Source organism: Pezoporus occidentalis, unplaced genomic scaffold (genome assembly GCF_034315485.1).
Source record: "Pezoporus occidentalis ecotype Australia unplaced genomic scaffold, CSIRO_AGI_Poc_V1 ctg57, whole genome shotgun sequence".
NCBI lineage: Eukaryota > Metazoa > Chordata > Aves > Psittaciformes > Psittacidae > Pezoporus > Pezoporus occidentalis.
In genome coordinates, this window is record NW_026915910.1 from 2965663 (window position 1) to 2983136 (window position 17474).

Below are 17474 nucleotides of genomic sequence, written 5' to 3' on the forward strand. Positions count from 1 at the left end.
CTGACCTGTGAAGCATACTTTGAGATGTCAAATGTTTTCTTTGTTTCTTTCTGTTTGGAAACGTTGAAGTTGAAACATGTCTTTGCTATAGAGCTATCAAGCATTGGGTGCTTGCTCCATTTAAAAGGACTTCTGGAAAAGACTTGAATTGTGGGGGGATGGCTGGGGGAGAATGGCCTTAACTCATATGTATCCCAAATATTTCATGTACTCTGCAGAGTGTATCTGTAATTGAAAATAACTGGAAGTGTAATGGAACTTAAGAACATTCGGGTCAAAGTTCTTAAAAGACCTCTTGTTTCCCACCTTGCTATTGTTACCAGGAATGGTAATAATTTTTTATCAAAACAAGCTGTGCAGGTTTCCTTGGTAAAGAAAGAGCTGCAGTAATGTTATTTGCAAGAAATGCAGGCTCAAACAAAAAGGGGCACAAAAATGCCAACCAAGGGTTGTGCAGAGTGACTTTTCAGAGGTGTGGAACAACACAATCCTGAACTGTGTGCTGGGAGAATGACAAACAGGCAGTTGTTGAGTCCTGCTGCTTTGTAAAATGCAGATGCCACAGGCTTCCTGCCACGTCATCTTTCCTGCTTAAATAATGGCCACAAATGTGGGCTTGACCATACCTGTGCTGCTCTACACATCTTTCCAGAAAGGGCATGTTTGCACTACAGTAAAGGTAATGTATGTTTATTACATGTGAGGCTACAACAATTGTTGCAAGCACATGAAAACACCACATTCTAATGGGCCTTGCTGTAATGAAGTCCTGATCTGAATCCTATTAACTTAACAAATCTTACTGTTTTCTTCAATAAAAGGTAGTACCAGGCATATTAAAGCAAACCTTTGTGGTCTCATCATTGGAGGTATGTAATGCTGTTGGTTTGTATTCATAGACACTACAATTCTTTTTGAATTACAGCAGGTTAAACTTCCTCTGTAGTAAATGGTTTGGACCTGTAGTTGCTTGAATCAGATCAGTTGTGGAACTGTTTCCTTAGTGCAAAAGGACAAAAACATATAAACCCCAAGGGGTGGATGTTATAAAGGCTTCTCTATGCAGTGTTGAGAGTTCCTTTATCAAGCTAGTCAACATAATGGAACATCTGTCTTCATTGCTGGGAAGTAGTGTTAGAAACTGCCCATTCCCTTCTAAACCTTTATGCTAGTTTTAGAACTTCCCCTAAACTAATATGCCCTGTATGAACACTGCAGAGTTGTGTATGTTTCACAAGTCATTAAATGTTGCCACAAACCATTGTAGGGTATGCATGTCCTCTGTCACAGCTTTGAGGAAGGGGGAAGTCATGGCTTCTTATGTTTGTGTTTTAGACAAACTATTCAAAAGGAAATCAGGTGCTGACTTTCACAAGCAGTAATTCACACACTATAATTGGACAGTGGAAATACTGAACCATGTTTTAGGCACTAACTTCTAAAAACAATCTTCTTTAAATATTTCAACTTTATGTCTAAGGACAAAGAGGTTTCTTCTAGGTCCTTTATTTGTGCATTATCTGTATGAAATCCTGGCTGTACAAGAGCTACTTTGAAGCCTGTCCTGCCAGCAGCAGTTATGCCAGGAAGAAGACTCAGCACTCTAATTGGAATTGGCGATAACTAGCAATGCAACCAGAATATAGTTTATCCTATTTCTTAGTACTTCAGCTTTCTCTTTAAACCCTTCTCCACAATAACACTGTTTAGTCCCAACACTAAAGGGAGGAGGAGTAGAGGGTAAGAAGCGTTTCTGTTAGATAACTACCACTTGCTGCCTGGTTTCATAGGAGCTCTTCTTGTCAGAATGGGCTACCTACAGCTAGGAAGAGAAATACAGTTCTAGATTTTTTCATCTCTGACAATATGCATATTCAGATTAGAGTCCTACCACTGTACTTTGTCAACATTTACATTTCTGGTAACTAAAATCCTGGTGGCAACTGTGACACCTGGCCCATGACAGTGATGCACAGTGGAACTGAAAGCACATCAGTCACACTGCATGACAGCTATTCAGGGAAGGAGGAAGAATAGAGAAGAGCATATACTGTGCTAATTTTAGCATCTAAAATAACCCTTCTGACAGGTAGAGAACAGTTTAGTCTTTTACTGAGTCTGCCAGAAAGATACAGATAACTCAGATGAGTCAAGCCTTTCTATGTACAGATGATGAAAAGCTGAGGATGCGTTCTTAAGCAAAATAACAAGAAGCTAACAACTTTCTCCAAGGAACTCAAGCATCCTCCTTTTTACAGCATCTCTAAGCCTGAGATGCTATAAAGCATTCATTTATAGTTACTCCTTAACCTAACCTCTTATTGTATGTAATTAATTACTTTAAATCTTCCAGCAGGATGAGAAAGTGACTTCTCTATTCAGTTCTGTTACTGCTCTATTATAACAGTCTAAAGCCCACTACACTGTCAGTAACAGTACTGATTTCTGAAGGGGCCTGAACTTCTCTTAAGCTCAGATGAATTCAGAGTAAAGCATTAGTCAGCAAGTAGGAGCTACCAGTTTAAGAGGGAGTAAAAAGAAAACAGACCAGGTTAGCTTGTGCATTGTGTTTTTAATCAGTACAACAGAATCCTCAGGGAGGAAGATACTAATTTGTAAGACTTCCAGAAATAATTTAAAAAAACCCCAAATACATCCGAGTTTTGAAGTGGGCAGTTAAAAGTAACCCTTCCCTCCAAAGTCAGGGAAAAGGTAGTCTGTAGCCAACACCAAACTGCATTGAACCTGAGCCTGCAAACAAGAAATCATGCTGCATGCTACCAGGTACCCAAGTGCTGTCACTTCAAATTAATCAGTTTTTCAACTGTCAAACTTATAAGAAAAGCACTTGGTAACTATAGTTCTCTTTTGGGGACAGCATTAACAATTTAATCCATCTTCTTTGCTCACTGAAAGATAAGGTAGCACTAAGGCTTTCTAAATCAATTTCTCTTACAGCAAATTATTAGACTTGCCCATTAACAAGGAATCAAGAGTTCAAATAAAGAGAACACTAGCCCTGGTCTGCACTAGAACTTTGCATCTATACAATTCAGACACTACAGCTAACAGATCTTAACTCAAAAACTAAACTAACTTTTCCCTTTAAATTTCCAAGGTTTAAAGAAAGAGTTTAGAATCCTTGCTTGATGATTGCATATCAAACTTCCAAACTTGCTTTTTAGCACATGACAGCCTTCAAAAGATTATTACCAGCTGGGGCAGAACCACCTCTATTGCAAAAAATACCTTTAGCAGAGTTTATACCTGAAAAACTTCTCACAGCATTTAGAAGCAGCAATTTTCCCCTACAGCCCCAAAACTGGATTATTGAGGGATTCTCAGTTTAAACTGAGATCTTTGAGATAAGCAAAGTGGTACCGTCCTAACTGGAGCTGTGCAGGAACTAAATCATCCACAGGCACACATCTGGAAATGTCAAGAGCCATCTGCGCAGTGTTACAACTGCTGAACCACAAACTTTATTGCTCAAAGTAGAAGTGATATGCACCAATTCTTTTCCTGCTGACTTCCGTTTGCCTTCTCACCAGCTTCTTGTCATATTGCTGGCTGAGGGTGGAGACAGAAGTATTGGGATCTTCTCTATGCCTTCTATGCCCAAATTCAAAAACAAATCAGAACATACTGTCCAAACAGAAGTAACTTTTAACTCTCATAAAAAACATCTTTCCAAAACATGTACATGAACACTAAAAGTCAACATTAAATTTAATACAAAACCCTCATTAATTATCAAAATATTATCCCACATTTACAAGTGTTAAAAAATCCACTTAGTCTATATCCTGGCTAGTTCACACTCTGGGATTTCATTTTGAAAGTGGTCAAAGGCTTTGAAAAACTAAGCATCCTTATTTTGTTAAGCATCTCTTCAAGCAGAATGCCACCTGCTCATTGTTTTGTTGGCTCATATTTTACAGGACTACTAGTCAGGCAGCACACACAAACAAGTTAGCAAGATCTGGCTGTACAGTATTTTATACATATACCATTAAAGTGCAAAGAATGCCATCCAGTGCAAGTGCAAACTCTCTTCCTGAAATCCCTATTTAGCAAGCAAGACGAGGCTCCCTAACGCTATCCAATTAAAGGGTCATCATCATCATATTGTAACTGAAGTCTGGAAAATGGCCTTGCAGGAGCTACTCTATTCTTGGAGATGATAATAATGCAGGTGAAGGTAGTCAGTACCATCAAAGCCCCAGTGACTATCCCAATAGCTTCTGGAAGGTTTATGCACCACTGGTCAGCAAGCAAGCACTTGGTGTTACTGAAAGTGCCGTTGTGGGGCAGCGGTGTCAGGCCCAGGATGTGGCACATCATTGGGTAAATATCAACGTTGTTTATTGTGCTCTGCTTGTAACCCCGATGAAAAGCAGGCCCGTGAGCAGCCAGGAATGGATGCATGCTTGGGAGAGCATTGTCATAGCCATGGTCACCTACTGGAGAAAGGCAAAGTTTACAGAGTTAAAAATCACAATTTCTGTTTGCATATTGAGTATTCCCCTCCCCTTCCCTCCACCCCTCAAAGGCACATGTTGTAACCAAAGACTAATGCAGACCATAAAAGCAGTTCTTGGATCAAACACAGAAGGACCCCAGAGTTCCTTCCCTCCTCCCCAGTCCCCAGAAGTCTTTTCCCATAGTGGTCTTGCACCATGGTTCCCTGTCCATTGTCTTTTTTCAGCCATCAACACTTCCAGTTTTCCCCTTCCCACTTCTCATGTCAAAGTTGAAAAGGAAGTGGCCACGCTGCAAGTCAGTAACTGGAATGTAGATTTGGGCTTCTCAGGTTTGAGACAGGTATCACCCCCTTGCAAAGCAGACATTTTAATTATTTCTTAAAAGCCAAGCACTTTTCCTTAAGCAGTGTTCAGTTCCAGCATGTGAAGTACCCTCAAATCATGCTTATCATCAGATTACGTACTTCAGGTGAAGGGACACCCAAGCAGTCAAAACCAAAACACAGTCAAAGGACGACAGTGTTGGTGACAGGCATACAACAGAACGTTTGTGGCTATAAGGCCACCAGTAATTGGACATTTGGTAGGTTTTTAAGAAATACTCAGATTTTTGGTGGAATATAAAGAGCTAAAACCCAGCTATAATTAAATTTCCTAATAACATGCCTGAAAAATTTGCCCAAGATGCTAAAAGTTTCTCAAAGCAAACACAGCACAGTATTTGAGCAGCTGCATTTAAGTTTTGAGTTCATTTCTCACTAACAGTTAATGAGTCTCTGAGAACTGTCTCCTTGGCTCCTTCACTGAAGTTTCTTATGTGAAATGTCAAGATTCCTATTGATTAGGTCACACTCCCCACTTCAGTGTACTTCAATAATCCTTTTTACTGTTTTCCACCATTACATTTGTTACCACAAAGCTACTATTGCACCACATCTTGCTTGTTTTAATGCAGTCCTGTCTTTCCAGATTACACTTTTTTTCCTTCTACTCCTCTCTTGTTTTGAACAGAGCTGTTCCAAGTTCCCACTCCAACAAAGACTCCTATCTTCCACCCCTGAAGTGGGAGGGCTGGTGTGTGCTGACACAGGAACACTGTAGGAATTGGTACACTAGCCACTTCTTATGCTGCCACTCCGTCTGTGATGACAAGTACAATAAATGCTTAAAATAACCTTTTAGGCTAAAAGCGCCCCTGCCTGCTTCTGGGAAGCGTTGGCTAGCAGAACTGTTTTGAAAAGTGATTTCACTTCAACTGATACAATGCTGTTACTTATAAACATAGACTTATTAACTATTTTTAGGTACATGGAAATGAATCTAACCATAAACAAGAAAGAGACCTCTATTAGAGAACATGTGTGCCAAGTATTGCCAATTTGAAGATTATTGCACCAAATCTGTGACGAAATTAAAATAGAAACATATCATACCTTGAAAACAGTACTTTTGTACAAATAAACATAAATTCACAGAATGGTTTGGGTTGGAAGGGGCTTTAAACCACATCCAGTTCCAACCCCCTGCCATGGGCAGGGACACCTTCCACTAGATCAGGTTGCTCAAAGCCCCGTCCAACCTGGCCTTGAGCACTGCCAGGGATGGGGCAGCCACAGCTTCTCTGGGCAACCTGTGCCAGCTCCTCACCACCCTCATAGTAAGGAATCTTTTCCTAATATCTAATCTAAATCTCCCCTCTGTCAGTTTAAAGCCTGTGGCTTTCATGTAACTGTTGCATTTTTTCAGTAAGTTATAGACATTTCTCTTGTCTGCCAAAACCCAACCCTGCATGTGAAACACCTGGAAATATATATACATACATAATCACACCTACACATATGTAGGTATGCAATTTGACATTCATAACATGTAGCAGGAAAAACATGCACAGCTTAGCAGTGCACTCTATGAAGTAACATCTCATTTGTTTTTTCTCTTTAAAACATGCTATTTGATACCCCTAACAGGAAGGCCTCTGGCTTCTTTGACCATTATTGTTGTGTTCCTATTAATATTTCACCCCATTTATTTTTATTTTCTATTATATGTGCTGTAGCATTAAGTATTGTGTCTGGCATGCTTCAATCTGCGCTCTTATATATATATATATATTTTATAAACAAAAATGAGCTAAACCACCTCTAGTAGAAGCTTGAGACTGACTTGCATAAGATAACTCTTAGGTTGAACATATTTTAGCCAAAGGAATATCCCCCATCTCTTCCGTATCCATTAAAACACTCCAGACTCGGGCTGAGAATGTTCTAGAAAATGCTGAGATGTTTCTAAAGAAGCACAGTGCTAGCACTCCACTCATTAAACTGGGACCAGCCTGCACATGGCTGGAATAAACCCAAGACAGTTTATCAACATTAGCCACCAAGAGCACAAATGAGTGACATGCACTTACATTTTGACAGTGACTCGTTCTGCACAATGGTCCAGCCTTCGTCTGCAACCAGGATTATGGGTTGGATTCTGTTATTATGACGATAATGAAATCTGTCTGGAATTTCTTCTTTGAGATACACTTTCATGTGACTGTTGCATGTTTTCAGTAAGTTATACACATCTTCCTTGTCTGCCAAGAAAAAAAAGTGCATGTGAAACAGCCAGAAATGATGTCCTGGTACTGCAATTACCTGTCATTAAACCCGAGATTTTTTATTTATTTTTTTTCAAAACAATTACTCTTTAAAAGGCACATAGAAAAGTTATTTGTTCAGGTCCCCAGTGAAACACTACATGTTTCAAGGTGAATTTGACAATTTGCTCTTATTTTCAATGAGGCACCTCACAGCTGTGGTTTTGAAACTACAGTTGAATTAACCATCTGAATGTGCAAAGCAGAAGGGCAAAATTCAAGCAGAGAAATCAAGAGGAGGCAATCACACACTAAGGCAGTAAATTTTGCTACTATATGTATCACTTTGTTCATTAGAATTGCTTCAATTTGGCCACAGATATGGAAACTGAGACCAGCACTGTCACGACATGCCTGTTAGTAATTACTCCAAGGTACAAAAATTCTTAATAAACACAAGGGTTTATTTCAAGCTGTGAATTATAACCATATAGACTAAGCAAGCAACAAGACAGCAGGCATAGAATCACACCTTAAAAGAGGTTATCTATTTCCAACCCCCCTGCCATGGGCAGGGACACCTACCCCTAGACCAGGTTGCTCTAAGCTGCATCCAACCTGGCCTGGAACACTGCCAGGGATGGGGCAGCCACAGCTTCTCTGGGCACCCTGTGCCAGGGCCTCACCACCCTCCCAGGGAAGAATTTCTGCCTAAAATCTCATCTCAGTCTCCCCTCTGTCAGTTTAAAGCTATTTCCCCTTGTCCTGTCCCTACAGGCCTTTGTAAAAAGTCCCTCTCCAGATTTCTGGCAGGCCCCTTTAGGTGCTGGGAGCTGCTCTAAGGTCTTCCCAGAGCCTTCTCTTCTCCAGGCTGAATAAGCTCAGCTCTCTCAGCCTGTCTTCATGAGCATCTTTATGGCCCTCCTCTGGGCTTGCTCTGACAGGTCCATATCCCTACTGTCTCGTAGGCCACAGGGCTGAATGCAGTACTCGCACTAAGAGCCTGTGTACTTTTTCAACAAGCTGTACTAGGACCATCTTTACCACCCATAACAATTTTACACTGATTACCAAAGCAAAGTACTTTCTAAATAAACATTATTTAACTTACTCATTAAATTATGTCAAACTTGCCAAAGCAGTGTAGTTCACCTTGCAGAGGTGTGAACAATCTGCCATAGCATGTACTTTTTAGTAGCAAGATAAACAACATTTAATTCTCAGTGTATGACTTAAACAAATAACAAAGAAACAAACCAAAACATACTCTGTCTTGGCAGCACTGCAGCAACTGGACTCTTGTCTATCAGAGTGTAGTTGTTGCGCCCAATGCACTTATCCAGGACAATCAGCTTCTTTGCTGAACAGGAGGCCATTCCATGGTCACTTGTTATTACAATATTAACAGTTTCCCACAAACCTAATGCCTTCAATTTATTGGTAAGGAAACCAATATGATTATCCACTTCTTCTAGTACCTTGCGCATGTTCTCAGTGTCATCTGGCCCATACTTGTGTCCACTTGCATCCGGTTCTTCCCAGTACAGTATAGCAAAACTGACAACTGGATTAGAGCTGTTCAGCCAGGCAATGATTTTCTCCACTCTCTCCTCAAATGTTACTGAAAAGTTATACTTCATGAAGAACTGAGGGGTTGTATCATTAATTTTTACGTCGGTACCAGGCCACATTGCAGCAGCACTTGCTCCATTTCCCTGCTGTTGATTTGTCACCCAAATTGGAACTGCCTCATTCCACCAGAAGGGATCCGAATCATTGAACTGTGAAAACTTCTTCTTGGCATCTGCATCATACATGTCATTGGCCACAATGCCATGGCTTTCTTCATATAAACCTGTCACTATGGTATAATGGTTTGGGAAAGTCTTGGTGATAAAAGAATTTGTAACTTGTTTTACAAGCACACCATCCTCAATGAACTCCTGAAGATGAGGAAGTTTATAGGTTTCCAAGTAATCAGCCCTGAAGCCATCAAAGGACACAAGGAGTAACCTGGATACTGGATCACTCACAGAGCAAGCACAAAAGGCAACTATTCCAGAGAAAAGCAATGTTAACATCGAGTTCATTGTTGATACTTCAAAATATTTACAGCAGGTAATCAGATGCACCTGAAAAATTCAAGATAAGGCATGTAACACAAAGTAATTGTACTGGAACCAGTTTAACTAGCTAGACATCATGTACATCTTGCTTGTAGGAAATAACTGCAAAATAACCCGTTTAAACAACCACGGAAGTCAACAGTGGATTTTCCTACTGACTTCAGAAGCTTCTCATATATTGTCATAGTTTTTCATACATTAAAACAGCTGAGCAATGAGATTTTCTTTCATTCTAGACTAAATGAAAAGAATTGCATTCTCTTTTTTAAGCAATCACTCCATCGTTCTGTGTGTCTTATTATGATTCTGCATTCAAAGACAATCAGTATTTTTCTTCATGTTCAAGTGCAGACACCTGAACAATTCTGGCTCCACATTTAAGAATCCCCTGCAGCTCTAAATGCTCATTACACATCACTGTTCAGACCAGAATTTTGTTTTCTTCTGTAATTACAATTTTTCTTTTCATCCCATCTTTTTCCACAGTTCCTACCTTTTTCCCCAGTTTCCACCCTCTCGAGTTGCTGGAAGACTTTTGAGCCTTTCAACACTCCTATTTAATCATTGCTTACTCTGTACATAAAACTGCCAGGAGTAACTTCTGTTTTCCTTCTAAGCTGTTGCACATCTACCATAACAGCATTTAAACCTGTTCTCTATGTATCAGATTTCTAAGTAAAACTAAAAAAAAAAAAAATAAATCATTAGCAACCTTCGGTATGAATCAAGAGTTTCTCACCAATGAATTCATTACTGTTATGAAACAAGGCATGATTTGTAAGCCTTTTTTTATCCTTAAACTTATTATGTGACAGGAGTACTTTGTTCACAATTATTCTATAAGCCTTTAAGAAAGAGGAGGTGAATTCCAGGTTTCACAAAAACCTTTGCAAGATAGTCAGACAGTGTATTTACTTTTTGAAAGTAAAACCCACCCCAGCAAATTTCTCCTTTATCTTGCACAAACAAGGGCGATTCCAGGAGGAAGAGCAGGTATCTTCCTAACTAGAGTAATATCTTCTGGCCTATCTCAACCCTTTTCCCCAAACTCTTAGAAACTGTGAGTGCATTACTTCAAAAATGAAAGTAGAGGAATTCAAAGCATAGGAAATCCCCCCCAAACCAACAGTTAAAGTTTCTTTAGAAGATACAAATGTTTGAAGAACGGATAGTCCAAAATAGTTTTAAGGGATCTTCTAATAGAGAGGGCTTGTGACACACAGCCCCTTTAGAGAGGCAAAAATGAAGAAATTACATAAGCAATGGAGCAGAGAATTGCCTGCTTCATGTTATCAATTGCTTTAAAAAACAGAAGCAAGCCTTAAGCCTTACCCAGCACAGTAAGGCTTAAGACCATAGCATTAGCTTCGAAATGCTCCAAAGATGCTAAGCATTTCTGGCTTACACACTACATCAGCATTACTCCATCCCTGTTTGCATGGGATGCCCCATCCCTCGCACTGTTCAAGGCCAGGTTGGACAGGGCTTGGAGCAACCTGGGCTAGTGGAAGGCGTCCCTGCCCGTGGCAGGAGGCTGGAACTAAATGAGCTTTAAGGTCCCTTCCAACGCAAACCATTCTATGGTTACAACTATGCTGAACCTCCTAACCAGGCTTCCAAGTCCCCTGCTGCTCGGCTCGGTCAGGAACGCGCTACCTTGCGGGCTGTCACCGCAGATCCACTCTTCAGCGTTCCTGGAGCCAGAGCGCCTGCACCGCGGGGCCGCTCAGCCAACGGGCCGGGCCCTTGGGTCTCCGGCCTCACCGCACACACCGGCAACGGCTCCACGGAGCCCGACAATACTTCATTTCCCCTCACCCTAAATCCGGCGGGGTCGGAGGCGCAGCCACCAGAGCCCGGAGGGGTCCCTCGGCCCTGTCCCGTTCTCCGCTCAGACAGCACCACTCACCACAGCCCCGCTGTCGGCCCCTTCCCCGCTGCCCGGGCGCCGCTGTTCCGCCCCGACCCCACTGTAAGGCCCCACTCCTGCGGGCAGCGCCGCCGGGACAGGCGCGGAGGAGACCGGCCGCGGCGGGGAACCGGGACAGGAAGCAAGGCGAGCGGAGCGCCTGCGCACCCGTCACCCACCCCGCACAACCGCTTTAGGGGCGGCGGCACCGGCACTGCCCGGGTGGGCGCGGCACCGGGGGGCTCTGCCGCATGTGATTGGTTGAGGGCTCGCTGGCGGGAGCGCTGATTGGCTGCGGGAAGTGGGCGTTGCGCTGGAAGACGTGGAGGGGATCGGGGGGAGCCGAGCTGGGGAAGCTGGGGGTGATCGGGGTTGTTGAGGGGTAGCGGGAGAACAGAGCGGGGGAGAAGTGAGGGGAGGTGAGGTGAGGGCTGAAGGTAATTGGGGAGGTTGAGGGGAGCTGAGAGGTATCGGGGGAACAGAGCTGGGGAGAAGTGAGGGGAGGGGCGCGCAGAAGGTAACTGGGGGCGTTGAGGTGAGTTGAAGGGAATCATGGGGAGCTGGGGGGATGTGAGTTGAGGTGAGGGGCCTAAGGGGGTCTGAGTGGAGGCAGGTTGTAGGGAGCTGTGGGGGACTGAGGAGCAGGGCTGTGGGAGGCTGATGGGAGGAGAGCTGAGGCGAGCTGTGGGAGGCAGCTGTCACAAGCAGGGAGATGTGGCAGGCTGTGGGAGAACGTGGGGTTTATGAGAGGTGTTAGCCCCTCTGGGCTGGGGATGTGGGTCCTGCTGGTGAGTGGTCAGAGCTTTCCTGGGGCACAGACTGCTTGCTAGGGTGCCGGTGGCTGCGGAAGGATGCTGCCAGGTAAGGCGAGGCTGTGACCGGTTGTGTGACTAGAAGTTTTCATGTGTCTCCCCAGGATGCCTGTAACCTGCCTCCTTTGCAGGCGTCGCAGCAGCCCCAGGCTGTGGCCTTTGCGAGGCAATGGCGATTATCATCGTGATTATCAGTTTCCTGTTCTCTGGGACACCAGTTTGGCCGTGCAGCTCCGAAAGTGACTGTTCATATTGTATCCTGTGTGTGACCTTTTTGCGTTCTCTTGTGGCACGCTGCTTTGCCCTAAAACTTAAAATACAAGCAGGAAATTGTGAATTGTCGTATGTAAGTATGTATGTATGAACTGTGCTCTTGCATGTAAGAATGCTGAATGCCACTGCTGCTGTTAGGAAAGCAGTATGTTATGGTATGATGCATTGAGATCTGTTTTGTGTCCTGGTGTTTATTTCATAAATTAAGGCAAATAGTTCACATGTCCTTGGGTTTTCTTTTTATTATGAGAAGGCGTTAGTAATTCTGCAAAAGCTGTTAAGTTACTGGTGCTGAATAATAATGAAATCAGCTCTGCCTGAACAGAGATAATAATTGTCCTTTGATAGCACAGAGCAGAAATAATCACTCCATTTTAAATTTCATCATAAAACCTGGGAAGACAACCTGTCTGTAACTTCATGGCAGACTTAAAAGAATTTCATACTGTGCATCCTCTTAGCTTGTTTATACTCAACGCCTCATAGATTTGAGCTTGTTTCTTTCTAATGCCTTTTATATATGCATGAGTTTGGCAGGTTGTGCTACCTTTGCATGCTGACTGTGGAGTGGCTTTAATGGTGTGGTATAATCAGCCAAATAAAATGGCATGCCTCATGATTCACCTTGATTTAGGGAAATGTAGCAGGTGGGGCAAAACACAGGAGGAAAAAAAATCCAGGTGAGCTTATAAGACTTCTTGAAGGTATTTCCATGTTATTTGTCAAGTTCAAGTCAAGGACTTTGTCTTCTGTCCCTTTTTTCTTCTTTTTTTTTTTTTTTTTGTTTGTTTGTTACTCTAATTCAGGTCTGTAAATATGCACACAACAGTAGATCATGTGGAGGAGGGAAGTGTCCTTTACCAATTTATTTCCTTCAAAGTATTTGTTACACTGAGTGAATTAGAGGTCAGGGGAGCACATAGCAGTTGTCATCTTTTAGCCAATTTTATCAAATTTCGATTGGGGTCTTCTTAGAAACCTTATGCAGGGATACAAATATATTTTAAGCACCAATGCTCTTTTGTTTACCTTGTTTGGCGGCATAATAACTCAGCTATTCAGTGCTAAAAGGTATGAGTAGTCTTTTTCACCCTTACCCAGGTGCTTTTGAAACCTATTTGCAGTATTCACTTATTCATGAGCCTGGCCTAATATAATGTATTCAGGTTGACACATCATAAAAGCAGCATGCCACACCAACTTTGGACTTTGAACTGGGCTAGCCAATATGTATTGTATATTTAATACATCTCTTGGTTCCGTTTACAGCGGTAAACATTGGTTTGTGTCAGTGGTATTCAGTGAATGATGGGAAGTAAAGGGTTGGCAACCTCAAAATATTCTCAGTGTTTGGCTAGGTTTAGTAAAACACTTAATTTTTAGATGGGAAACAGTACTTTCCTGTTGTCCGTGTTATGGAGGGAAAACAACTCCTTATTTATTTGGAAGAAAACTAAAATGTTGTACATGGGTAGTTCAGATACTTGTCTTAAGAATAAGCTGGGTATTTTCTTTCTTAAGAAAAAGCAGGCCGTTTTCATTACCTAAGAGTTTAAATAACTAAATATTGACAGAGGCACATTTTCCTGCATTTTTCGTTTTATTTTTTCTTTCCTTAATTTTGTCTATGTGGTGAAATCTCTTTGATCATTTTTGCTGAGTATTTTTTTAATCCATTTACTGTGTTTTGATGCATCTTTATACAGTTGAGGTGAAGAAAAATGGGAAGACATTCTGTAAAACAGTAGAAGTTTTAGGTGACTAACACCTGTTAGACTGTATTCAATGTTAAGCTTTTAGTGCCCATTTATTCCAAGAAATAGGTTGTATATGAAGGCTGTAAGTGAAAAAGGGCTTTTGACTCTGCTGTTCATCAAGCTGTCCATGGAATGATGTCCGGAAGGCTGCATGACAAGGTGATAGAGAGTAGGGTGGTGTCTCTGCTTTCTCTATTTTGGATACTAGAGCCTCCATCATAAATGAGCCTGAAGACAGATTGCTTGGGCTTCCTAAGCGTGTTTGGTTTCAGAGGCAAACAAGGATTTGAAATGATGCCAGATTTTAAAGGCAAACAGAAATGTTTTCCTTGGAGCACTTGGGGGAATAAAAAGCCAGTATTTCTTAGGCTCTCAGGTTTCTAATGGAGTTTCTGACTGTAGAGCTAGAGAGAAAACCAAAGAAAGTTTTGTAAAAGGACCTGGAAGACCACAAATAAAGGGCTTTGGAGCATCCAAGTCAGGAATAATTGTTTAGGCCCTTCAGCAGGTAAAGCAGATTTTCAAATGTCTGTTGATAATTCCTGGTATTTTTAACATCTAAAAGCTGTTGATGAGAGTTGAGTGTCCTGTGCAAAATAATTTTCAATTGTTTGTCTAGTTCCCAATGGAGAAGCATCTGTCTTCTGCGGAGTTAAATTTACTGATATGCTGGCTTTAAGTACACCTTTTTGCAGTCAGTAGCAAAGCAAAATCTGGGTGAAGATGAATCACTGTTATTACAGCGTGGTCCTGAACTCATGAGCTAGCTGGCAGCATCCAGGCCAGTTTTAGCTGAGCAGCAAATGGGTTTCTGGAGGCCTGACTGCTGTGTGGAACAACAAGATGATCAAGGTCTTCTACCAAACCACTGTCTTCTGAAATGTTATTTAGTGTGTGTTTTCATTTCCTTATTATGTACCATGTCTTAAATAGAATGCAGAAACTGCTAAAGCTGCGCATGTCAACAGTTATTGTGAAACTGAGCTGAAGCGTATGTTTCAGAACATGCTAACTCCATACAGACACATAGCAGTACAGATAAAATTGTCAGTGTATCTGTGCAACTTCTTGTCCTTTGTAAAGTAGCCCTTCTTAGCAGCAAGGTTCCAGTGATCTTCTTGGGTGCCCAAAGATGACCATCCAAAGGCTGGAGCACAAATGGCCATACTGAACAGTCTTGTTCCTCCTCCTCACCAGGTCATTCCCATCTTGAAACAATTTGGGGAGCTGCAGATGCTTGGACTGCTATAGTGCTGCTTTTCACAGTCTGTTCCTATCAAACAGGTCTGTGAGTGTTGATGTCTGTGGGAATAACTGGATAGAGGAACTTGATTCTCTCATTCTTCTAGAGAGAACAGAAAAAAAACGATCCCTCCATTTCTACTGACATAAAAAAGGTTCACCATCATTCAGTTTCAGTTTCAACTGTTTCCAAGAATACGCAGGTGTTTTAACTATTAGGTTTTCTTGTTAGGACTGGACAAAGCTACTTTACAGCAAGCAACTGACAGACCTCAATTTATTTAGGTTGTGATGAAAGATTTACAAGCTCTTTGCTAAAGTGTGGAAGCATCTTCAGGAAGAATAAATAAAACTTAAAGGTTCTTTTAAGTAAAGCACTAAAATCATAGCAATAACCAACTAAAAATTGCCTCCTGAGAAACTGCAATAGAAACAGGTTGCTGTTTCTAAACAGGGCTGTTAACTACTGAAGCTGCTTGTGGCACTTCTAGATGAGTTGGAGTTTCCAGAGCTGTGGAATGTCTAGGAGGCAGGCAAATTATTTTCTTTCCTAAATGGGTACCCAGGAAAAAGTCTTGTATTAGGAATCTGAATTAAATAGTGCAATATGGCATTTTGCCTTTACTTACTAATCTCTGAGAAGATGCAAGGTATGCTGACATTCTTGCTACTCTTCCTTCTTTCTACCCTTCTCTTCCTCTTCGGATAACATACTCTCACAGTATAGGAACTTCTTTGCAAGCTAGTCTTCTGCTTGACTATTTTAAGCTGGAGGTGCTGATTGCTGCTAAAAAGGGTTAAAGGGTGAACAGCTTAAGTTTCAGTAGCAGCTTCAGTGATTTTAACATACCATTCTAAGTGTGTCAGGGCCCTTACTATGTTTTCTGGCTTTCAGATAAAACCAAGTTGGTCTGTGCAAACTCAAATACCAATAAATGCCTGTATGTGTTCTGGGGCTTCTGAACTGAGCTCCATGTTTCTCTGTAGAGTGAGCCAGGCAATTATCTAGGTTCGTAGTGTGAGTTTTGGAGTTCATTTCTAGGCTTTTAAATGTAGGTGAATTCCAGCCTTGCTGTCTGAGAAGATACCTATTTGAAGGAGCTCAGATGACTGACTTTTGCAGCAATAAAGACCATCTCCAGAATATACTTAATTTCGTTATAATTTTTTTCATCTCTTTTTATCATGGTCTCTGAGGTGCCTGTTGCTGTCCGTTGGACTGTAGAAAGAATTGGTGGTTAGCTGGTGTAGTGCTGTGTTTTGGCTTTAGTCTGAGAACAATGCTGGTAACACACTGATGCTTTAGTTGTTGCTCAGTGGCGCTTGCCCTGATCAAGGACTTTTCAGTCTCTCATGCTCTGCTAGTGAGGAGTGGCGCAGGAAGCCAGGAGGAAGCAGAGACAGGATGCCTGACCCAGACTAGCCAAAGGGGTATTCCATACCACAGCACGTCATGCCCAGTACAGAAACTGGGGAGAGTTACCTGGAAGGGGCCAATTGCTGCTCGGGTTGGGCTGCGTATCGGTTAGTGGGTAGTGAGCAATTGTATTGTGCAAAACTCTTGTTTATTTCTTCTTCTATTTCCTATCACTGGTGTCATTAGTCTATTATTATAATATTTTATTTCAATCATTAAACTGTTCTTTTCTTAACCCATGGGTTTTTACTTTTTTTTTTTTTTTTTTCCAGTTCTCCTTCCTGTCCCACTGGGGAGCAGGGGGAGTGAGCAAGTGGCTGTGTCTGGTGCTTAGTTGCCGGCAAGGTTTAAACCATGACATCTGGATTGCCCCAGCATTATGCTGGGGCCCCAGAGCTGGATGAAGTAATGCAGGGGGGTCTCTCCAGAGTGTACTAGAGGGACAGAATCCCTTCCCTTGATCTGCTGGCCATGCTCCTTCTGATGCATGGGTGATGTTGAGCTTCTCATCACCCAATACGCCCAAGTGCTTCTCCTTAGGGCTATGTTCAATCTGCCTGTATTTGTGCTTTGGATTGCCCCCACCCAGGTGCAGGACCTTGCATTTGACCTTGTTGAACTTCATGAGGTTATATGTACTAGCTGGAGTTACGGTCATGTTAATTCTGATATTTCTTGCATTAAAAAGAATAAGGTTAGCATAAAAATAGAAATTCAGTCCTGAAGTAAAAAATAAACCTTGAAAATGATGAATTATGTTGCTCATGTTCTTTGTCCTTATATGAATTTTGCTGCTTCTGGTTATATTGTTATATGTATTTCGCTACAGCAAGTAACCAGTGTGATGGGATGTCTCACGTGGGTATGGGT

At 41.9% G+C, this 17474-nt stretch overlaps 2 protein-coding genes across 3 annotated transcripts in view; one reads left to right on the plus strand and one right to left on the minus strand.

Moving 5' to 3' along the window:
• Nucleotides 1-2552: 2552 nt before the first annotated feature.
• ENPP4 (ectonucleotide pyrophosphatase/phosphodiesterase 4) lies at nucleotides 2553-11251 on the minus strand. Of its 2 annotated transcripts, XM_062638477.1 has the most exons (4): nucleotides 11104-11251; nucleotides 8336-9200; nucleotides 6895-7065; nucleotides 2553-4463 (listed from the first exon to the last, which is right to left on the minus strand). In XM_062638477.1, the coding sequence occupies exons 2-4, from the start codon at nucleotides 9156-9158 to the stop codon at nucleotides 4099-4101; spliced, it is 1359 nt and encodes a 452-aa protein (XP_062494461.1). In that variant the 5' UTR covers nucleotides 9159-9200; nucleotides 11104-11251; the 3' UTR covers nucleotides 2553-4098. The 2 variants fall into 2 exon arrangements, with proteins under 2 accessions (XP_062494461.1, XP_062494462.1); XM_062638478.1 differs by lacking the exons at nucleotides 2553-4463; nucleotides 6895-7065; nucleotides 11104-11251 and adding exons at nucleotides 4573-6253; nucleotides 9767-9786.
• A 551-nt stretch (nucleotides 11252-11802) lies between these two features.
• Nucleotides 11803-17474, plus strand: part of CLIC5 (chloride intracellular channel 5) — an 81240-nt gene continuing 75568 nt past the window's right edge. Inside the window, exon 1 of the mRNA XM_062638482.1 lies at nucleotides 11803-12247. The gene's annotated coding sequence lies outside the window, so the exon portion shown is untranslated. The remainder of the gene's footprint in view (nucleotides 12248-17474) is intronic.